This window comes from Cardiocondyla obscurior, linkage group LG02 (assembly GCF_019399895.1).
Source record: "Cardiocondyla obscurior isolate alpha-2009 linkage group LG02, Cobs3.1, whole genome shotgun sequence".
NCBI lineage: Eukaryota > Metazoa > Arthropoda > Insecta > Hymenoptera > Formicidae > Cardiocondyla > Cardiocondyla obscurior.
The window spans coordinates 12423432-12446357 of NC_091865.1; the positions used below are offsets into that span (position 1 = coordinate 12423432).

General features: G+C 41.2%; 5 protein-coding genes across 9 annotated transcripts; 3 read left to right on the plus strand and 2 right to left on the minus strand.

Annotated features, from left to right (window-relative positions):
* Positions 1-95: 95 nt before the first annotated feature.
* Dppiii (dipeptidyl peptidase 3) lies at positions 96-3727 on the minus strand. Of its 2 annotated transcripts, none has more exons than XM_070674250.1 (4): positions 3443-3727; positions 2657-2954; positions 810-2571; positions 96-696 (listed from the first exon to the last, which is right to left on the minus strand). In XM_070674250.1, exons 2-4 carry the CDS (start codon positions 2951-2953, stop codon positions 551-553), a joined length of 2205 nt encoding a protein of 734 aa, XP_070530351.1. In that variant the 5' UTR covers position 2954; positions 3443-3727; the 3' UTR covers positions 96-550. The 2 variants fall into 2 exon arrangements, with proteins under 2 accessions (XP_070530351.1, XP_070530352.1); XM_070674251.1 differs by lacking the exon at positions 3443-3727 and adding an exon at positions 3118-3296.
* Positions 3728-4449: 722 nt separating this feature from the next.
* Rnf11 (Ring finger protein 11) lies at positions 4450-7823 on the plus strand. Of its 4 annotated transcripts, none has more exons than XM_070674262.1 (2): positions 4450-4990; positions 5428-7823. In XM_070674262.1, the coding sequence occupies exons 1-2, from the start codon at positions 4850-4852 to the stop codon at positions 5809-5811; spliced, it is 525 nt and encodes a 174-aa protein (XP_070530363.1). In that variant the 5' UTR covers positions 4450-4849; the 3' UTR covers positions 5812-7823. The 4 variants fall into 4 exon arrangements, with proteins under 4 accessions (XP_070530363.1, XP_070530365.1, XP_070530367.1 ...); XM_070674264.1 differs by having other exon boundaries at positions 4451-4990; positions 5431-7823; XM_070674266.1 differs by having other exon boundaries at positions 4452-4981; positions 5431-7823.
* Positions 7824-8969: 1146 nt separating this feature from the next.
* Positions 8970-12585, minus strand: Lin (protein lines homolog). Its single transcript, XM_070674252.1, is given in 3 exon segments — positions 8970-11114; positions 11117-11270; positions 11596-12585. Coding segments are annotated over 3 exon segments (1920 nt in total). The 5' UTR covers positions 11601-12585; the 3' UTR covers positions 8970-9353.
* A 375-nt stretch (positions 12586-12960) lies between these two features.
* On the plus strand, positions 12961-18011 carry Su(w[a]) (suppressor of white-apricot). The gene is made up of 8 exons (XM_070674249.1): positions 12961-13181; positions 14132-14301; positions 14385-14587; positions 14675-14897; positions 15151-15230; positions 15986-16153; positions 16241-17526; positions 17713-18011. The coding sequence occupies exons 1-8, from the start codon at positions 12985-12987 to the stop codon at positions 17873-17875; spliced, it is 2490 nt and encodes an 829-aa protein (XP_070530350.1). The 5' UTR covers positions 12961-12984; the 3' UTR covers positions 17876-18011.
* Positions 18012-19433: 1422 nt separating this feature from the next.
* Miox (Myo-inositol oxygenase) lies at positions 19434-22339 on the plus strand. The gene is made up of 6 exons (XM_070674261.1): positions 19434-19803; positions 20524-20710; positions 20840-21048; positions 21251-21387; positions 21615-21845; positions 21949-22339. The coding sequence occupies exons 1-6, from the start codon at positions 19786-19788 to the stop codon at positions 22055-22057; spliced, it is 891 nt and encodes a 296-aa protein (XP_070530362.1). The 5' UTR covers positions 19434-19785; the 3' UTR covers positions 22058-22339.
* Positions 22340-22926: the final 587 nt, after the last annotated feature.

A 22926-nucleotide genomic window follows, 5' to 3' on the forward strand; every position in this document is an offset into this window, starting at 1 on the left:
TTGGACATTTTTATTTCAAACGCAAAAAGCAAAACATATTTTAGAAGACAGACTAACATTCATATTAACATAGTTTAATAAAAATACACTTAAACTTATGAATACTTCAACTTGTATTTATAAAGCAGTTGTATACTTTTACATAACGTACAATTATTTTTGTATATCATAGACAAGCTCGGAATACCTTCAACTTTAAATGCATTCTTCCTTCTCAGAGGTGCATTCAGTTCTTATGCTATATAACTCAAAAACTATAATACTCGATCAGTTTTGGATCAAATTCAGATTAACTTGGCGACAAATGTCGGAGCACGATACAAATCGCAAATATGATACTCTGCAACCATACAATCTTAAAAAAGTGAAAAAACTATTGTACACCATATGTACATTCAATCCTGCAAAAAACTACTATTGTTCTTTCATATAATAAAGCGTAAAAAAGTAACATTTTCGAACGTGTAACACTGACCACTCCAGTAAATAACCGGAGACGAGATTAGAACTTCTAACGATTTAGCAAACTTTGCACAGACGAATACTCTGATTAATTTTCTATAAAATAATGCTTATCCTTTTCCCAGAGTTCTATTAACGTTTGAGATATGTCCGAGCTTGGGAATCTTTCAGTCCACGATTGAACAAGCCCCGTGAATGACGATTCGTAATTCTTTAGTATCACATTATTAGAATCTGAAACAATTAAAAACAATTTTTTAGGCAAACGTTGTCGCGCAAGAGTATACGCATACAGATGGTTAAAAAAAATTATAATAATAAAAGATGTAAAGATTTTTGGTACAAACCATCGACAAATGTATTTGATTGAACGAAGATCTTTCTTGGTTCTTTGCGAGACAGAATTAGGTCTCTCCAGCGACCCCACGGATACGGTCCATTCTCTGGCACTTCGCTGTATCTGTTGTACATTTCCTTAGCCGACTCAACGTCTCCTAAACTCTTATAAACATGCAACTTCAAAAGAAAATCGCCAATGGCCTTTTTGCCAACCGTAAAGATTTTGCTTCGGTCAATAATCATACGAAGATTCTTGCCTTCTTCAGTCTCGACGACAGTGACGAAATCTTGGCCTGCTTCCAGGCACACTCTAAGCAAAACGTAACGTGCTTGAGAGTGAGCCTGGGACCACGTCTGCGTGGATGGTTGGTACATTTCAAAAGCCTTCGCAAAACCGCCCCACAGCAAAGTCAACCAATTCACATAAATTATATCTTCTGCTACTTGTCCCTCGTGACCAAATATGCTTAATACCTCTTTATCTAAGCTCAAATAAAGACCGACCGCTTCTGCTCGGCACTCTTCGTACGTGGATCCCAGAGAACCGAATTTAGAATCGTAGGTCTCGCCCTTCAGAAAGAATTTATCTATTTTACCACCGGTAAGAGGATTTTTTACGTTATCACGGTCAAAGTTATACGTATTCGGCTCAGTTTGTTTAAATAATTTACCGGTACCGTGACCGAGGAGTTCGTGCAGACCGACCTGCACTTCAAAGCTGATTACTCTATACTTGCGCATCAAGTCTTGATCGGTATCAGATAAAAACGGAATTGCCTGAATATCTTTCATATGCGCATTTATAACGTTTCCTAACGATACGTTTTTAAAGCCTTCGGACTGTCTAATCTCATCGTAATTAGGAATATTTATTCCCGATGGAATACCAGAACCTGAGAATGTAAGAACATCCAAGGATGTGAAGTCTGGCCTTAAAAACGTATCCTTCTCGAAATCTTTATTCCACGGCAACTTCGGAATAAATTCCTCGGCTCTATTAACCAATGTAGCGAATTTCTCAGACATTTGTCTGTTCACCATCGCCACAAAACCTTCGAATTCTCCTCGTTGACCCGCTGGGTCTCGATACGTCTCTATAAAACCAATATAAGTCTCAATAGACGGCCCTTTGTCCTTTATCCAAAGACGAGATCCGTCTTTATGATCATCTAAAGATCCTGTTACAAAATGATCGATATATTTGTCCAGCATGTTTTTTTCAATCTGATTAGATGCATACTCCTTGGCTTTTCTCAAGTTTTCCACGACAGGCACCATAAGTTTGCTGTAGTCTCCTCTCGTAATTTTGAACTTGGCATTCTCATACGTTTCTTCGGGCAGCGTTATCTTTGGATCGTCGGACGTTTCCACAGATGCCAATTTAATCTCGTATACGTTGATATCATTACCGCTCGCGGGATCTCGCCTTACTGTCTTGAAGCATCTTGCATTACAGGATTCCAGACCTTTATGCTGCATAAATGCGTTAACTTTGTCCGCATCTTTTTCGGTACAATTTGCAGAGAAATAAGTTGTGATACCCTTGTCGTTTAAGCCCAACGATTTCAATTTACCGTCTAAAGAATACACAACGTTCGAAATGTTATTCCATATATACTGTATCTCTGTAGGATTGTTTTTATAAGCGTTTGAGGCTTTTATTATTTTCTCAAACACATTCTGTGGAAAATTTGGGATGATTTTCGTATCGCCCATGGCTTTATAGTTTCCTGCATTTGAAAATATTCCACAGCTGTAAACCAGGAAGGCCTAAAGAACCAAAAATGACCCATTGTTATGTGTTTAATTAATAATATATTTAAAAAAAACTACAAAAAAAAAATTTTTTTTTTACCGTGAAATCATCTTCGGTAATACCGGCGCGCAATGCCGCGCCTTTTAAATTGTCAATAGGTTCCGCAAGATAAATTTTGTGCAACAATGCGAATATCAGTGGAGATTCCGGCGACGTTTGTATCAGTACTATTAATCCTCCATTCCATGAGGCCTGGCTCAAGTAATGAGCATACAGCTTTTCATTTTGCGTCAAGGATTTGAACGCGGTATCACATTCTAGCGCAACCACAGGTTGATGGTTCGGTAATGTATACAAAGAAGTGTCCACACTCATTGTTGAATACAGCTGCTGCATACTGAAGCAAATAAAAAAATTGAAATATTACTTTAATGTTAACGCCAAAAATCAATGAGCGTTTTAAATGATCCGTTGCTAACTGCTGCGCCCCGCAGCTGATGTAATCTCTGAAGATTAAATTTCAACAAAATAAGATAAGAACAATATATCGTATAACACACCGTAAACACGGTTTACCGGTCGAATACTGGTCAGCTTGAAATTTGCGAGAGACTCTCACATACGGCAGCGAGTGATACGATCTTCCGCGATTCGTAATTAACCTGAATGCGTTTAAAACTCGTGACTTCGACATATTATCTAAACGCCGAGAGAATGCGTCAATTACAAGCCGCAGCGGCAAAGAAACTAGAGTACAGCATTGAACGTAAAAAAACGGTTTGATTTGTACTAGTCGGATAAAGCGCAGTACGTTCTAAACGCTTCCAGACACCCGGTTTGCGTGAAGAACAATCGGACGGAATCAAAAGAAATTGCTAAACTTACCAAATCAACCGGACCGGAGCAAGAGAGGTCGCAGAAGAAAAACAGCGTCAGCTGAAGGCTTTTATCGATAAATTGCTTAAATTGGATTTGAAGGAAGATAAGATAAATTCGCTCGTTATCGCAAACGCCTGCCCGTGCTAAAAGACGCTTTTTGCGGCTTTTCGAAGGTGCGCGACGTATCTAGGTATTCGCAGTTAAGCCAAGACTAATAATCGCTTCATCATTCAACATTCGTTCCACGTAATCTCATCCTTGTTTAATACCGTGCAACAACGAGGATGAAATATACACCGTACTGCACTCTGTCGACTTGTCTCGCTAGCTGGAAAGCACATGAACCACGAAGTAATATAATAAAAAGACCAAACGCCGTAATACAAAAAAAAGGAACAATAGCGACCCTTGCGGGAACATAAAGTACTGTAGCGTCTGTGTGATCGTTGTGTGAATCGTTGCACACAACGCTCGAGCTCACACAGACGCTACGGTACTCTGTCTCTACGTTCCGGCAAGGATCGTTATTGTTTCTTCAGGCCAATTTTATCTTTAGCGCGGCCTAAAAATCGTCCCGTCTTTTTAGTGAAGCGCCTATGTCGGTTGGGTCTCCGTGACACAAACCTACCATGCATGCAGCGATCTCGCTCGTCAAGCTACTACCATTCCCGAAAACGTGAAGCGCGAGGTCCGAAAGTGCCTTCTCATGGAGCGCTGACGATGCGCTCGGACGTGATCGACGTGATTTACAGATACCAGGTGAAGCTGCCTGCCGACGGCAGTATCGCCGAGCCTTCGCTTAGCGCCGAGGCTTAATTATGACCGTCCCTTACTCGTTTTCCAGCCTATTCTCGCATTAAACTGCGCGGGCGATTGAAAAAAAAATAAAAAACTCAAATCTATAGCAAGCAGAAGAGCTCGACGAGCGCGCAAAGGCCGAGATAAAATCGAGGATCCCGGAATTGACCAGCTTCCGCTCTGCCATTGTGCGCGGACGAGTCACCTGCTGCGCATCATGGCGACGCTCAGCTGGTAGTGACTCGGCTGCTGCTGGTGGTGTTGGTGCTGCTGCTGGCAGACTGGGCTGGCTGACTGACGAGGAGGGGTATGTGACGGCTGCGTCTTCGACGGCATCGTTGTACCTCGATCGCGCTTCTTCCGTCGACGGCGAATGTTGTCTCGCGCCGCGGCGGCCCGCGGTCCAGGCTGGTCCAGGTGAAATGGCAAGGCGCACATCTGAACCTGCGTCGTGTCTCGTCTCGCGCGAGATCCACTAGTTCGCGCGCGCCAGAAACGCGAGCCGTCCTGGGCAGAACGCGCGGATGCGACGTGCGAGTGATCCACAAAGCTGACAGCTCGTCGTTAGTGAGAGAAGGAAAGAGAGAGCGCGAAAGAGAGAAAGAGAGCTCAGCCATGGGCAACTGCTTGAAGCGCACCGCTGGCAATCAACAGGACAATACCACCCTTTTGAGCAACAATCCCGAGCCCAACGTGTCGACGAGTGGGTCCTCGCAGGAGGGCCTCGGCCCGCCGATACCCTACAACGTAATTCACGTACATCGCCATTGCTCTGTCTTGTCAATCTGAAACTCAACGAGCTGTGTCTCAATCCTCTCTAACCTGTTTACACTCTCTTCCCTTTGTCTGTCGTTTCTCGTTCACTTGAACACTTTGCGATTAAGTGCACTTTGCATATCTTCCATGGTACTTTAACAATTTGATTAATCGTTGACTTTAGACTTCTCTTGCACAGTGATCTTGATGCCTGTGTTGAAACAAAATCGAAAAAAAAAAACTGCAGAGTAATTAATTTCAATAATATTTCTTTGCCACTTTTCATTGCGATTGTAGCGTGTAATAAAATATAGAATCGTTATAGAGGATTGTGAAGCAGGCGTGCAAGTTTTTTATTTTTTTTTTCCAAGTTTGAAGGCTCCACGATCGACGTGGAAATTAGTGATTGAATACAATTTCGATTTTTAATGTTTTAGCAGACGTCTTACTATCCGTCGATCGCCACGAGGGAACGTCACTTGCAGTCTACTAATTTGAACATTGGCCGTGGGATCGGAGTAAATTTAATGCAGAGTGCTGGTTCGGCTGGTTTGAGTGAAGAAGAACAACAAGTGAGGATCGCCAAGCGCATAGGACTGATACAGCATTTGCCGATACGGGAATACGACGGTGCTAAGAAGGGCGAGTGCGTGATATGCATGATGGAGCTGCTAGCCGGCGAGGAAGTGCGTTATCTGCCCTGTATGCACACCTACCACGCGATTTGCATCGATGACTGGCTGCTGCGCTCGCTGACGTGCCCGTCGTGCATGGAGCCGGTGGATGCGGCGCTGATCAGCTCATATCATCCGACTACTTAATACCGACGTGATGGAAATTTCGTTAGTTTAGTCGAGCGGCGCGTGGAAATTAAATTATCAGGCTGAGTCAATCGTTCCAACTTTTTAATAACGTTACCTGACAGGTAATGTACTAAATCTTGGCTCGTTTAGGGCAAAAAAAAAAAAAAAAAAAAAAAAAACACATGCGTGTTTACTTGACAAATAAAGTCATCAAGAAGTTGAAACAATTGGCTCTGAACCTGAGCGCGATGCGAGCGGAGGAAAAGGAAGGTCGTTGCTTTTGCTGTAGAGCGTATCAAGCTTTCGGGTAGAAACCGCGTGTCAATGGTCTGACTGTATTTCGCCGTTCTACATATACATATACGTGCGCGCGCGTCGTTTAATATAATAATCTCTATCACACACAGAAGAACACTCCCTGTTAAATTCACAAGTGTTTCTTTTTATTTTCTTTTTAGATTGTTTTCTGTGAGAAGGTAAACCCGAGACCTCGTCTCAATTAAATCTCAGTGAATATTTTGACCCTGCAGTCTCTTTCTGTAGTAAGTTTTAATTGCTTGTACATTGATTTCCTGTTAGAGAGAAACGATAAAGAAGCGGCTCGATGTGAGAGTGCAATAAAGCGTCGAGCGAGCTTCGTGCACCGATAGGCATATAGTCGAAACAATAAGTATATATAGTATATATATATAATATGCGTAGTAACGAGATAATAAGTGCGACACGTGTGTGCGGAAATTATTATGTCCTTTATATTTCTCGCGTGGCTTTGTGTAACGCGCCTTCGTGCGCGTTCTCGCGCGAGTGTCCAGCGAGTCACGACGCAAATTGCATTTTCTTCTTACGTAATCGTTTCTAATCGCCTCCTTGAGTCCGGATATAACGTACCTATTCGCGAGTAAAATAAAATTAGCCGATAATTTTAAGCCTAGGAGGTAGGACTTCCTTCCCGAGTGCGGATTAAATGTGCTAGGGCACTGCAGACCGGCAGTTCTAAAGCGGTAAATCCATTTGAAACCATCAGGGCTGATTGTTCCAATTTCTAGGTAACTTTAACTAACTGATAATATGTCTTTAATTAAAAAGAAAGAAAGATAAAGACAAATACATATTTATCTGGTAGATAAAGTTTCCAAGTAGTTGAAATAACTGGCCCTCAGGTGCGCAAGCAACAGTCTGTCGTATTTTTGTGATGAAAAGCTGTCTACTGTGACGCTCGTTTTAATTCTCCTGATGTCTAGCGCATGTGTCGTCACGTAAATCGCTTGAGTCGCTTCTGCCGCGACGAACATTGAACATTTTCCATTTAGATAACGTGTACAGAGAGAGAATGTTTCATTGTACGCTATGGACAATTAGTGATTTATTATATCGATACGGGAACATGTATAGCAACGAATAAAAGGAGCAAACAGTAAATGCAGAGGATAAGAGAGAAAAAAAAAACGCGATAAATGATCCACACTGTTGAACACTACACGCTAATAATGGGCTACGTAACTTAGATTCTTTTATTAATTTAGTGGAGCTTGTTAAACTAACTCTCGCTGCAATTACAATAAAGCAGTGGACATTTACCGTTCCGCGCCGAGTATAAAACTTTACAGGTGTGTACAGTTTAGCGTAGTTTCGTACATCGGTGTACAATATGCGATAGTTTTACCTTCGGGGCAAAGCAACACTTCGCAAGGGTGAGAAGGGAAAGAAAGCAATTGAATGTTTAATTTATAAAAAGAAGGAAAAAAAAAAAGAAAGAACTTAACCGTAATGATATCGCTAAGTTTTCGTTTTACATGGGAAAATAATGCTGTGAAATAGTGATTTATTGACGAAGTACAGAGGTATATAAATAATGATTTAATACGCAAATATAAATATTTAGTAAGAAAATTTTTGTGTTTCTGGAAGATGTCCATCTCGACACAAAATTCCTCGATCGCGCACCGATCGGACATTTAAATAATTAGAACTATATTTGCAAATTCTAAATAGAAAGTAGCATAATTTTATAAAAAAAAAAAAAAAAGAAACTGATAAGCCGAGAAAGGCTAACGTTACGAACTTAATTCTATATGGGTCTTTCTAAAGTATAAAAAAAAAAATAATAATAAAAAATAAAACGAGAAACAAAAGGAGACATCCGGACGGTTTGTCCCGGTGAGACAAGCGCGTTACATCGCTCTAATCAATGTATCGGACGTTATCTGCCCGATTAATCGCGGGGCATCACTGACAATCTCTACCGGGCTACATTATAATCGTAAGTCTCGATAATGGCAATTGTATTCGACTTGCGTTTGGAAAAGATGATAATAAATATTTGATTGAAAATAAAACGGGCGGGGGGAGAAGTATCTTCCAGTTGCAGCCAAATCTGATCTTTCCGCAAGAACGTCGAGTCTAGAATATAAAATTGTAAATGCAATCCTAGAGAGGTCCGATCTAACACGCTCAATCGTAAAGGGAGATTGAATTAAACGACACCACAATTATAAAAGTAAAAACGTGAGAGTTTTTAGTGTATTACATTACTTACAGAAAAAAACCTTACGCTGAATTACGTGACGCGCGTGTATAGCGTTGTTAATATTACTATTTACACTTGCGTTTCATTAGAAATCTCGAAACAACGGCGAATAATTATCGTTTTTTTTTTTTTTTTTCGTCTATTTGAAATTTTAATATCGCAAAGAGATAGTTTTTTTTTTTCTTTTATAATAGAGTACGAAAATGTTAATTACAAATATTCTCCGTAATCGCAAATTATACTTTACGTTGTATGTCGGTCTAGCTAAATTAGGTGTCTGGCACTACAAAGTGTTTCTTTTATCCTACGAGACCCGATTTGACGGCAACATATTTTTCTACGTGTTACGTCTCTTTCGTCGTGATTTTTGCAAGATAAGATTTTTTCTCTCTCTCTTTCAAGAGGAAAGCCCTCTGCAGAATTATCGGAAGATCATATAATTCCATCCAAGACTCGGTGTTACAAAATCTGAAGCTTGTAAAATATGTACAGATTTCTCAGGTATTTTTTTTTATCAAAATACAATAACGTTACATTTACAGATATGACTGGAAATTGTACAAATAGCTCTCGAAGTATACATAAATATTATGCTAGTGGTATACAATATGTATGCTCTGGTGCTTTGGCAGAAATATAATTCATCAGCACCACACGAATGCAGTTTAGTTTCAAGATAATACAAATTTCGCTATTTTTAATTCCTCCGCTACTCCAATTTTCTCTTTAAAACTCGGTCGATTTCGCGAAGAGACACTATTCCATCTTGCAATTTCAGCTATATTAAAAAATTTCGCTAAAGACTAATAAATAAAAAACGCGTTCGTCTCTTTGAGACTTTCAAGACGGGATTGGCGAGTCAGTTCGGCCGTCGTTGCGTTCGCGAGACGGCACGCGGCGATCTGTACACTACACATGATATATTACAGATGGCAAAATCTAACTAAGCTCGGAGAGTACCATGGTTGATATAATTTGTACATACGCTCGATCGACTCGGTGGCGATACGAATCTCTCCGAACACCCTTTGTCTTACGCGAGATTACCATTCTCCACGTTACCCTCGTAGAACGACTCGCATTTCTCGAGTAAACGATGAACCGGACTAATGTTGTACGGGAACAAGTTTTTGGACACCAGCCGATCGATGGCCAGCCGTAGTCTTATTAAAACCGTCATAGTGTCGTCCAACTCGCGGCCGCAACACCTGACAAACTCGATCCAGTTGCGCCTGATGTATTTAAGGAATCGCAAGAGGTACAGCAGGAAGCTGGTCTCATTGCTGACCAGCAGATCCAGCAGGACATCCGGGTCGTGCGATACGGCGCGGATGAATTGCACAAAGGTCAACGTGGGACTGAGCATCTGACCTAGATCGTTCTGCGGCGGGCCGCGATAAAACAAGCCCACGGCGACATCCAGACAGCAGACCATACCCTCGATCAGGAAGTCATCCTGGTCGTGAAACATCTGCACGACCCATTGCGACAGCGGCATCTCCGGATGGAACGGCATCAGGGCTTTCACACATTGATCCAGTTGACGAAGTACTTCACGGATGCTTCTTTCGATCACCGCCATGTCCTCGTCGAGATCTTCGGCCTCGGAGCCGAGAGACGAGTCGCTGGAATCGCTGCGCGTCTCTCGTACTGTCACGGCAACGCTCTTCAGCACTAGTAACACCATTTTCTGTAACAATGGGCGATCACCTTCGCCGGAGCCGCCGCCGAACCTGCCGGAACCGTGACGGTACGGCAACGCGTCTAGCAGACGCCAGTCCTTGACTGCACGAACAATTAAGTGTGCCAAGGAGCACGGTTCGTCTGGTAGAACATCCTGCAGTGCCAACGTACTGCCATAGCACAGCACCTCGTTGAATAGTCCAAGCAAGTGTCGCCATATCACACCTGGAACATTGGCGTTCAACAACAGGACGAGATTGTTGAGCTGCGAGTAGAATGGCTTAGTGTCGATGACTGAAAGATTGGCCTTCACCGAGATGACGGTCTCCCACAGGTGCAGGAACGTGATGACAACGGATGCGTGCTGCGGCGTGTATGCCGCGAGAATGTCGTTGAACTTAGACACAAGAATGGTCCATTTGGACTCGAGCGCCTTCACGCACATCGCTTTAACGGCCGTGCTGTCGAAGTCGGTGATAACGAACGTGTTGCAGCCGGCCGGTGGCACGGATGTGTCACCATCCTCCGGATGTACGCTGCAGTCCTTGTGCTCAACCACTCTTTTGACGACATCTAGAGTGAACAGCATCTGACTGGGTGAGTGGGTGTTAACCAAGGACTGCGTGAGCCTTTCCAGCCAGGCAGCCTCCACGTTATCTCTCGTGACGATGAAGAACGACGCGAGCACGCGACTCGCCGCATACGAAACGAACTTGTTGGTCGTGTAGGACAAATCGATCATCTGGTCGACGATTCCGTGCTCATTTCGTCCCACCGCGTCGCAAACATCCGCCAGACGCTTGCACATTACGTTTCTCGCATTCTGCTTGATGGCTAAATCAAACAGCAGCTGCAGGGCACTCAAATACTCTAGGATCTGGTCCGTATCCCAGTCGGATAGAACGGCGTAACGGATGCTACCGTCGGCCTCCTCCACTGTAAAATTCGTGAACGGTTTGCGCAAGCTGCTCTCTGGCATATGGCACAGGCATCGCGCGAGAAGGTTCCTCTGCAGTTCCTCGATGTCGGCGAGCCCATTTTTTGCTCCCGCACTAATCTCGATGCGCTGCTTCTTTTTAACCGGCTCCTCCATTACGCTGACAGGAGGACAAGGACGACTGAAGATGCACCATCAACTTTTGTCAGGTCAGCTCTCTTCTGTAGATGACACCGCAGAAAGAGGCAGGAGCGTCCGAGTATCCAGAAATTACTCGCATTCTGTGTCAGCCCATTGTGGCCCCTGGACAAACATGCCCATCGAGAACACCTGTCAAAAAAGAGTCACATAAATATTTCAAATTTTACTTTGCATCAACGTTATTCTATTATAAATTATTTTAATTAAATGTTAACACTTGCTATGTAATATTACCAAGCCATGCCACACTTCCACATTTAATTTCCTCTAAACTCAATTTTTTTATATCTTTTTTAAGTAATTATTTTATTATTTGTCGCTGCGAGAGCTGAAAAGTTGTACACACGCCCTTCGGATAATGTCCAAGTTTCTCGGATGCCAGCGGCGGGCAGAAACACGGTAGACGATGACTGGGGTGTAACACCAGAAGCCAGTAGGCAACAGGCAAACTTACGGCATAAAATTCCCACTGGCGCAATTCTCGCCCGGGGATCGTAAGGGGTTGGATCCGGGGGTCCGGGTTGACGTCAGGCGCAGCTGGGTGTCCTCCGGCGATGTCCTCGACGACGCTGGGCCCTAGGTTTCGCTGCCGACGCGCTCGTGCCAAGGGGGGAGAGTCTTCAATGGCAGCTCTCGCGCGCGTAATAGGGAGGCTATAGGTACCGGAGAACAAGCGACGGCGACGACGATGTCTGGACGGTGGGCGACGTGCTCCAGGCGGCACGTCGCCGAGGTGGCTTCTAATTCCTAGGGGACCCGCGGCTTCGCGTCGCAGTCGCGTCTCGTCGCGCCGTAGGCCGTCGTGTTCGCGTCGCGCCGAACGCAAGCGACGGTTGTCGGTAACGAGCTCGCGCGCGCGCTGCCGCTAAACGTCCGTAATCAGGACGACTCGAGGCCGAAAGTCGACGGGGATCCGCCGCAACTAGGATGCGACAACCCCTCGCGGAACACACGGCGGAGGCGCTCGGCAAGGCAGGCAGTGGGCACACACTCTCACGCTCGCTGTTGCCACGTATACGAAGTGCTACCGACGGCGACGGCGAAAAATGACACAGGTCCAGGCACGATCGGCGACGAACGACGGTGATGGTCGGTCGGGGCTGGGCGTTATTCGCAGGCAGAGGCGCGCACCGTGTCCAGTATCGGGCGGCGAGACGTCGTGCCCGCGGCCGCGTCGCACGCACGTATTCCGCTGGGTTGGCGTGCCTCTACGGCCGGGCATCGTGCGGAGCCGCGTAACACGGTAGCTGCCTGTCGCGCATTCCATTACGTACTGATGGAGGGCGGTGCGCCGTGATGGGTGCACCTTGGCGCAACGGCCGGCCGTACGCGGACGCCGGGGACGCCCTCGGCGCCCTGACGACCCGCGCCTGCGAAATACGCCGCGAAATCGCCGATTAAAGCCGCCCGGAAGGAAAATGCTATGCGATAAATAAGCGCGCGATCATCGGCAACTCCGCATCGATCGTGGCGCTTCCGCCGCCGCGCGTCGCCAGCGCCACGGAGGTAAATTTGAGCCGCCTTTGGCTGTGCTTCCGTTTTTTCATCGAAATACGCTTCTTTTTCTAACGATTTTAAGTTGATCGCAAATTATTTGCAAATTTAATTTTTTGCAAAGGCACGATCTCAAAAAAATAATTACGGAAATATTCATAAACGTCTCTCATACAACTCGTCTTCTACAGAGACGTGCCCGCGCATCCCGGAAATGCCGGCGATGCGTATTTCTCTCGCTAGCTTCTCCATCTCTTTTCTTCGGCGTTTACGTACAACGCCGATCGTCAGAGGTCGGAACTGGTACTGGTCCACTCCGTCGACTCCGCCGTGTTGGAGCAGTCGGAAAATGGCGTCCTCAAAGAATCAACGATGGATGGTAGACTCGGGGATTCTGCGTAAAAAGAATACCGACGAGGAACCGCAGGAGCTGTTGGTGTTCGGATACAGCTGCAAATTATTTCGCGATGATGACAAGGCGAAAATGATTGATCAGGGAAAGCATTTGATACCATGGATGGGCGATAGCACGTTGAGGATAGACAGGTCCGTTTCTCTAACCTAGACCAAATTTCTCATCTAGGATATTTGTTCTCACGCATATAAGACCGCCGTTCACGTTTCCCCAACGACGAAACACTAAAGCATAACCGACTGACTTCGACCGTCAAAAAAAAAAAAAAAAAAAAAAAAAATCAAAAACCACAAATATTCGGAAACCAAAAATGTACAAAATCCAAACCAAGCACCGCATTTAGAAGCGAAAAAGAGGCGGGGTCCCTTTCTCATCGTTAATCTCTGGATAAGCAAACTGGAGACTGTTTAAGGCTTCCGCAGGTGTTCTCTCGGCAGCGAAGCGCGCGGTGCGGCAGTGCGGTTAACGCGCTCTGCACAGGTGCTCTGGTGAGACGTGACGCTTATGGCTGGCCCGTCTGTGCAGCAGCAAGGTGAGACACGGCGTTGAGAGACAAACGGGCAGCTGACGGTTGTAGGTACATTACGACCGCTCAGCACGGTATGTATTGGCACATTAGACTCGGTTTTGCCTCGGAAAGTGCACAGGGAATTACGTCACTTACTTGCAAGTTTATATATGGGTTTTACGCTATTTAAGTATACATCTTTATTTAAATTCATAAACCGATATTGTATTTCAATTGTATTGACGTTTTATTACGTATGTCTTTAACGAGATAAATACTTGAATATCTGTATTAAAAAATAAATGTAATGCTGAAATTTAGAAACTGATAATATATAATGCAATTGTTATTTAAAATAGTTACATATGTCTGCGATATGTTAATATTTTGGAAAAGTAAATATAAAAACGTTTGCTCGAGGCGTCGTCTATAGCTCTATTCTATTTCAGTGCAATCGCTTTGGTGGGACTTACTCCTTGACTTAATATTCACAGATGCCATGGTCGACTGTACAACAAAATATTTGAAACAATATCATCTTCCTTCTTTAATAGTGGTATTGTATGTGTATAGATACGATGGACGAGGGGCACTGGCTGACTTACGGATTCACGAGCCACCATCTGGTGGTTTCGATCAGCGGACGATACTTACCGAGGAAGAACTGAAAGTAGAGCAGCTCTGTGATGAGGAGCGATATCGGTCCCTTTACAACAACGACGCGGAAGAGTCTACATATCACGGTAACACATTTTCTTTTCCAAAAATATTTTAGTTGCGTCTTTTATATGCTACTGAGAATCTTATCACAAATTTTACCTTGCAGAAGAGGAGATAAAGAGATTGCATCAAGCATTGGATTCCGAAACTTCGTATAATCAAGTAGGATATAATTACAATGAAGATGAGAACGGACACAAGGCTTCCGGCGAGGATTCTCAAAGCCCGAAACAATCAGAGGGCTCGCAGGAAGAAGATCAGGCATTCGTACCGCCACCTGAACTTGAGATTCCCGAGGGAATGATTGTGGTAAAGTTTTGGCTTCATATCTTTCTTGTTGTATACGCATGAATATTAAATATGATTAAATAATACGTTGATTATTCAATTATTTAGCCAGAAACGCAGAAACTGAATGCCATTATAATGAAAACAGCGCTGTTTATAAGTCAACATGGGTGCCAGTTGGAAATCTTGATAAAGACGAAACAAGCAAACAATCCGCAGTTTGCTTTCCTATCGATAGACGAGCCGCTCCATCAGTATTACAAATATGTCCTCGATGCTATCAAGAGTGGAAAATATAATCCCGAAAAGCAACCTGAGAAAGAACAATCTGGTATGCATATCACTTTCTATAACAAGCGATGTCTTATAGTAATTATATTGAAGTTGAGTTGAAGTAATTGAAGCAACATAAAGCAGGATTTGATTACCCACACCTACTTTGATTCTACTTAGTTTTTCTTGCCGTAAGTATTGCCATAAATTTTTGTTAATACTCTAATTGGTAACCTATGCGTAATCTACCTTGATGATCTTGATACGTGCACAAGATGTCTCATCGCCATTCCTTTTCTTTTCAATGGTAGAATCCGAGGAAGAGTCTGATCAGGATGACGAACCGTACCTGCATCCGAGTCTCGCATCGTCACTTACCAAGATCGAAGCGGTACGTTTTACACGGTACATTCTTTTACTTTGCACGCTATACATTAATCTGTTCTTAAAAATGCATAAGCGGTCCCTGCGCTCTCATGCGGAAGAGTTTTTCATTCGGGATAGTTCGAAATATGAAGATCCCTAGCTGGACTACACTGAATTATTTTTAAGAATGGCGATCCCGAAATTCACGGATCACAATAGGACGAACCGTTAATAATACTCTGCAACACTAATTTATGTGTCAAATATTTCTGCTTCCAGGGCTGATTCTGGTATGCATTGGACCTATTCTCATATATTTTTTTTTCATTTATTGCACCATTAAAAATGTATTTCCTTTACGCGCGCGCGTGTTTATTTACCGTATACCAAAAAAACGTAGCAAATGCATTATCTATTTTTTTTTTTTTGTTAACATAGAAATAATGAATTTAACACAATTAAAATTTTCAAGTATATTACAATTATCAAAATTTCTTTTTACAAATATTAATATAAACGCAACTGCATTTTTGTTTCTTTCACATATCTCAAGTTACTGTGTTAAAAAAAAAAAAAAAAAAAAAAAAAAACACGCTTTTTCAAATAATTTTCTGACATCTGTTCAAATTAGTCTTCCCAAATTTACATTTGTAGATACCTAGGCATAATAGTATCCCTAATATATTATATTTCCAGTTTAATTTTACTGGATACCGTAGAGGATATTTAATTCAGAATAAGCCAAGTTCAAAGTTGTAAGAAAATGCTTTCCGTTTGTAGGCACCTAGTATACCGAGCATACAATATAAGCCGTCGGCGGATTGCGCGTACTCCATGCTCGTGAACAAGATCACAGGAAAACCACCACCGTCAAAGGCGCCTCAGGTTTTAGACCCGACAGTGCAGCCAGTGTCGTCCGCTGGATTCTACCACCCGTTACCATCACAGGTATAATTTCGGCATCACGTTACTAATAAGATGCGCAAAGCACTTTTGAATATTATTTTTACTGTTTTTTTTTTTATGTCTTTTCAGAGTTATCCTCCTTATCCTACACCCATGCAGTACTCGCATGGTCCAGTTATATACGGCCCAAATGGGCAAATGCAATCGCCTCCGCAGCTTCTTGTGCCAACCTTGCCAAATGACATAGTCACGACGCAAACTATAACGCCTAAGGAAACACCTACGCCATTAGTACCGTACGGAATACCGACTCAAAAGCCACTGAGTAGGCCATCTTTTATAGTGCCACCAACAGACGTTCAAATTATTATCGACAAGATGGCAAGTTACGTAGCAAAAAATGGACGTGACTTCGAGACGATTGTCAAAAATAAAGGGGATCCTAGATTTAATTTTTTAGAGTTGTCGCATCAGTATCACGGTTATTATGCGCACAAGTTGACGGTATACGAAGGCGCGATAAATCCAAAAGTACTGACAGAAGAGCAACTATTGCAAAAGCAAGAACCGCAGGAGGAGAAACAGAAAAAATTGGAAGAACTGCAGAAGAAGCAACAACGAATGGAGGAGGTACAAAAGCGGGTAAAAATGATACAGGCGAAAAAGAAAAACGGCGGCGACACGAAGATGAAGCAGAGCACGGGATCCGCAAAGCAGATCACCACCGTTTCGTTCTCCATCAAAAAACCGAAAGACGGGGAGAGTACAGTAATCGAAAAGAGAAATGCGTTGCCATTGGAAGAAAGTGATGAAGAAATGGAAAACGATAAGAAGGAGACTAATTCCAAGCCCGGCTCGCCTGAAAATGGCACGCCAGATCCAAGTTTTTCTATTACTATCGGAGATAAAGATCCATCGAAGTCAGAAAAGAAACCAAAGAGCGATGATAAAGAGGTGATGGATTTGACGGACGATATTCTTGAGGATTGTCAGAAAGAAATAAAGCATAAACAGGCTCAGGAGGATAAAATTAAAGATAAATTGGCAGCAGCCGCGCGAGATAAATTACTTTCCAAAGAACGGCAATTACAGCTTGAGAGAAAAAAAAGAGCTGCCATATTTCTCAGTCATATCCAAACACCGGCACTTAATACCGGTTCTACCACGGTGAATCCAAATTTCCGAAAAGACGATTCAGACGAAGTACACTCCGTACCATCGCCGTCTCTCGACGAAAGTAAAGACAAATCTTCTCAAGATACGAAAACGTGCAGTAATTCCCTAATGGACCGATTGAAGAGCGCGGATCTGAGTGGAAAAAGGTCACGACAACGTTCCAGAAGTCGGAGTAGCAGTCGGACGGATAGGCATAAACTGCACAAGAAGCACAAGAAAAAGAAAAGTTCTCATCGAAGGTAATTTTAGTTAAATTTTATTTTTAATATGCGTTAAAATTATTATTATTTATTTCTAATACAACTTATAATTTTATTTGTAGTTGTACTTAAAAAAAAATTTTGTGCATTGTTAGCTTTTGGAATTATTATCTAAAATTTTGCTAAACGTATTACGTCTTTTTAAGTATAAAATGAATGTTTCAGCAATTATGATAGCTCGAGCTCCTCTCGCTCGCACAGATCCAAGAAGAGCAAGAAATCATCCTCGCGACACAGAACCCGATCACGCAGTCCTTCGCACAGACATCGACACAATCCACGTCGGCGAGAAAGTAATACGAGCTATTCGGACTCCAGTTCACCCTGATAACGTTTTCCTACTCAGTTCGAATAAGTTTACGTGAAAAATATTGTATATATATTATATATATACATGTACCATTAGACGACACATATTATAATTGCATATTATGACAAATTTGATATAACTTTTGTCAACAAGAGATATGAAGAGTTTATTCTTTAATTTTCCAACGTATTTTTGTTCGCAGCCTACCTCTTGCATTTCACACACGTGCATTTTTCCATTTTCCATTACGCACTTATGCAATATCGTTTTTCAAGATGTTTATTCATGACCCGACTAAATTTTATCGAATTGATGCCCCGGAATTTCTATTACCTATTTATATTAATTCAAATAGCAAAACTGAAAAAGATATACATACAAAAATTCTATTCTCCAATTTCCAAATCATTTCTAACGCTGAATGTAACAATTGTCATATTCCAAGCTGCAAATCATATTTAGAACGCAAATCAATTTTTAATACTTAAAAAAATATAAAAAAATGTTAAGTTTGTCAATGTTTTGATGAATTGTAAATAGTTTGATGATGTACATTCGAACATGTGATACAAAAATTTCCTGACTGTCGAGCGAAGCTGACGAAATTATGCAATATCAAAGGTTATCGTGTTGGATATTTCCACGCATGAACACGCTGCTAAATAGTATTCCTCATCCGTGGAACGTTATCGTCTCTTTATCGTTTCGCGACATTTCGCGCGCCGAATCCTTAAAGATCCGAATGCACCACGCGCAACCTATAAACACGCGGCGATTAAATTCATGTGCCGCGGAATGGTAACAATTATATTATATATTTGACATCATTCGCATGTCGGTTGTGCCAAGTGTTAACCGATCGTCACGGGAAACCAGTTCGGTTTAACGCGGTTAAACGAACTATTTATAATGTGCGTCACTATTACAAATCACCGATTTATGAGTTAACGATAAAGAAATTTATTTTTAGACGTGCTATTATCGTCGCCAATTTATTTCATTGTTTTATTTTTTTTCCGCAATTATTTCTTTAAAAAAGCAGCTGTTAATTTCTGTGAAAGGCGTAAAAAATTATTAGACGCTTTAAAGTGTTCTCTCAATCATGGAACGCTTATTTCGCTTCTTGCAATAATACAATTAGTTTAAAATATTTTTAATTATTAATTGTATTATTGTACTTTATATATTAAATAACCTCCTCGCGAAACTTTCATTTTTTCGTAAATCGACGAGCGATCGAGACTTGTCGAGTGGACGCAATTACCCGAACAAGACATTAATTCAGAAGAAAATAAAAATAAAAAAAACTGTTCGTAAATTTTTTCAAAGCGCTCTTTAAAGCCGCGTTATAATGCCTTTCGTTATATAAAGACTGTCTTTCACGACTGACGATAAATGATATCTTTCAACATCGATTTCGGTTCCATTTTCTCCATTATCGCGATAATTACCATACATTTTAATTTGAGAGCGTTTATTAAAGAAATTGACGTGCGAGTTAAGCACCGACGTTATTTTGCCACAGTGAAACTTTTGTGGCAATGAAAATTTACAAAATTTGAAAGCGTTCCTCTCATACTTTGATAATTTTATCGCTGGATCGATTTGCGCGTGACGTTGCAAGTTGCGATAGCGCGGTGTTTCGATAAAAATTCACGACAATTCGTTCCGTTCGCAATTACTCGCGCTTACAATAGTTCAGAATTGTGGAATAGGGAGAGAGGAGGGTGCGATAGACAGTGACGATGTGATTTGATGTCACTGTGCTGGTGACGACCACCTCCACCACCACCATCTGTGCCGGACCATCGGGCGATATGGAGATCAAGGGTGAATTGTCTTCGACTTTATAAGTTACTCACAGTTCTACGCAGGGTAAGTCAGACGGCGGTTGCTTTTACACCAGTCAATCCAGAAACAACTCCGGAATGTCTGTTACAACAGCAGTAAGTACATACATCCCGATTATTCCGTATCCGAGAACATTTTTACTTTCGTGATTTAGTATTTCAATATTACGACGGAAGCTTTATTTTAATTAATTTTATTTATTATTGTTATTTTTGGTTTTAATTTTTATTTTTTAATAAGATTTTTTTTTTGCAGAAGTTACAAAGTTCACGTGACACATGTTTTACGATTTACGTCTCAAATTAAGATGTTTAAAATAAAAATTGATAATTCACAGTTTGTTAGTCTTAATCACAATTCGACAAGTCACAAGACTTATACGTAAAAATTCTTTAAATGTTTCTCGTATATGCATTAGATAGATAACCGTTGACGCACATTAAAGTCTTTCCCTATCGATAGGAATTTTTTTCGACGCTCGCAATACATTTCATAATCAAATGACATTACGGGTTTAAATACCTCATAATGTATATTTTATAAAATACTAGAACAAACGCATCAACTTTTTAAGATAGGAATAAAAACTTGAGTCAATTATACATGTAACTGATTTTATTGATTAAACAAATATTAATTAATTAATTTTTATATTGAATAAAGCGTAAAAAAATTCTGATTCCTCGTTTTATGTTACAACTAAGTTTTAAAATTCTACATTTTAATAATTCTAATGTCTAATTTTTATAATCGCTGTTACATATACGTATAAAAAAGAACGGTGGTATCTAAAATAATTTGTCGATTTCTTACAGCAACAAAGTCGCGGCCACATTGAATTGTTGGACCCGTCGGAACTGCTTCGACCTGAACCAATATACGCCGGGAAATTGCAAAGTGAATTTCGCAGTTTCAATGAAGATTCTGACGATCCTATCAAAGAACGTGTTCGTAAAACTTACGAGCAGATGCACACTCATCAAACTGTCGAGTTCGTAAAATGTTAGTCAAAATTACACATTTATAAGTCTATCTTTGCATATAATTTAAACTGAACTTCTTTACATTGCTTCTGACATAATTATCAAACTACAAATAAAGGAAGTGACAACATTGTTCCTTTTTTCATAGCTCGCATGAACAAGTGGCTTCAATTTAATCATTTCAAAATGACGGTGAAAGAAGCTCTCATCAAATTGAACGATCTCGTGGACGAAAGCGATCCGGACACAAGCTTACCGAATATCATCCACGCTTTCCAAACTGCGGAATCTATCAGAGAAAAGCATCCGGATTTGGACTGGTTTCACCTCACGGGTTTAATCCACGATCTTGGCAAGGTAAGACAAAATATAAGCAGAAATATAAAAATATCTTAATTTTCTTTCTTTCTTCCCCTTTTTATTTCAATTTTTTAAAATAGAACTTTCAAAAAATTTGATTAAAAAATTTTTTCCTCTTTTATCATTATTTTTTTTTTTTATATTTTCAACGAAAATTTATTTTATAATAAATCAAGTAACAATTGATTGTCTATTGCAGGTAATGGCATTTTATGGTGAACCTCAATGGGCGGTGGTAGGTGACACGTTCCCTGTCGGTTGCGCCTGGGGCGATTCCATCGTGTACAGATCGACGAGTTTCGATAATAATCCCGACGGCAAAGATCCTCGTTACAAGTATGTCTCAGTTAGTTCCCTTTCTCAATAACGGAAATACGTTCTACAAGCTATTCTCTCAATTTTTCTTTTCGCTAACGAAATATTCCGTCGCTAAAAATAATCCCTATAAAATTATAAAGCTGGTGGTGGAACTCATAATCTGCTAGAACGACGAAGCGAAGGGACCATTCGAATATATACAAATTTAATAATCGCCGCTGCATTCGAAAATCTTTTTCTTGCAGTACGAAGTACGGTATGTACAAACCCAAATGCGGAATAACTAATCTGATGATGTCATGGGGACACGATGAGTATTTGTACCGCATGCTCGTGCACAACAAGAGTAAATTACCTAAGAACGCTTTAGTTATGATTCGTTATCATTCATTTTACCCCTGGCACACCGGAGGCGACTACATGCACTTCTGTACCAAGGAGGATATGGAAATAATGAACTGGGTAAACAAGTTCAAGTAAGTTTATAATAAAATTGTAATATTTAAATATAAATTTTACTGTATCGTTAGAGCCCAGCTAAGATGATGGCAATTAACTCAGCGCGAAATATTTTTACAGCAAATTTGATCTTTATACTAAGAGCAACGCGGTACCGGATGTCGAGAAGCTGTGGCCTTACTATGAGAAATTGATCGACAAATATATTCCCGGCGTGCTCGAGTGGTGATCTTTTTTCTCCGTTATACGTACTTATGTAACATTGTATAGTTTAACGATTGTTACATGCAAATAATATTAACTATTTTACATTTAGACATGTGCGATACTAATATATAGATTTTATAGAAAGATTTTATCATTTTTATAAAATTTAGAAATTTTTATTAATGCTATCTCGTTAAAGCTATGACTAATATATTTTATATTAACGTATGTTAAAGATATTGTTATGCATTATACATTATACATAATATACATATGACACATGTTTTATAAGAAAATAGTTAAATGTAAGTGGTTTTATTTTATAAGCTAGGTTTAATTTATTACAATTGCTTGTCCAGAATTTGCCAGCACTTGACGAGCGCAATTCGCGAAGTTTTGATACGGATTCCGATCATACGTGTGAGCTGTTACGCTGGTCATTTGAAACAACCAACTCGTTCTTCTGCGATTTCCGCGCACGGTTCGCGGACCGACCGTTCCGAAAATTCGCCCGCGTGGCTTTTCAGGCGCATAAAATTGATTACGCGCTACACGACGCGATAATAAAGATCGCGATTGTCCCGATTAGATGAGTAATCCACCCGTTAAACGGTACGCGCGAAGGGGAGCTTGACTCACGCGGGCCGACCGGTACTTCGAACGAAGAATTTGTTCTCCAGGAACTAATTCGGTCGTTTATGAAGTGCGTTGGGTCACCCGCTGAAAATAATAATTTTCTTCAACGATAAAATAAAAAAAAAAAAAAATATTTCGAGCACTAAGCAGTAAGAGTAAAATCATTTTAGTATTATTATTATAATAAACAAAATACATAAAAAAATTAAAATTAAATGCGAATGAATAAACAGGTAATCCAAAGCGCGGTTAATG

Excerpts from the sequence above, each read along its gene's own strand:
- Dppiii (XM_070674251.1), bottom strand. The coding sequence starts at position 3,251 with ATGTCGAAGTCACGAGTTTTAAACGCATTCAGGTTAATTACGAATCGC. Across the intron at positions 2,955-3,117 it reads ACCGGTAAACCGTGTTTACG|TATGCAGCAGCTGTATTCAA; the intron begins GTGTGTTATACG and ends TATTTGCTTCAG. Across the intron at positions 697-809 it reads ATCAAATACATTTGTCGATG|ATTCTAATAATGTGATACTA; the intron begins GTTTGTACCAAA and ends TAATTGTTTCAG.
- Rnf11 (XM_070674262.1), top strand. The coding sequence starts at position 4,850 with ATGGGCAACTGCTTGAAGCGCACCGCTGGCAATCAACAGGACAATACC. Across the intron at positions 4,991-5,427 it reads TACCCTACAACGTAATTCAC|CAGACGTCTTACTATCCGTC; the intron begins GTACATCGCCAT and ends TTAATGTTTTAG.
- Miox (XM_070674261.1), top strand. Across the intron at positions 20,711-20,839 it reads AACTGTCGAGTTCGTAAAAT|CTCGCATGAACAAGTGGCTT; the intron begins GTTAGTCAAAAT and ends CTTTTTTCATAG. Across the intron at positions 21,388-21,614 it reads GGCAAAGATCCTCGTTACAA|TACGAAGTACGGTATGTACA; the intron begins GTATGTCTCAGT and ends TTTTTCTTGCAG.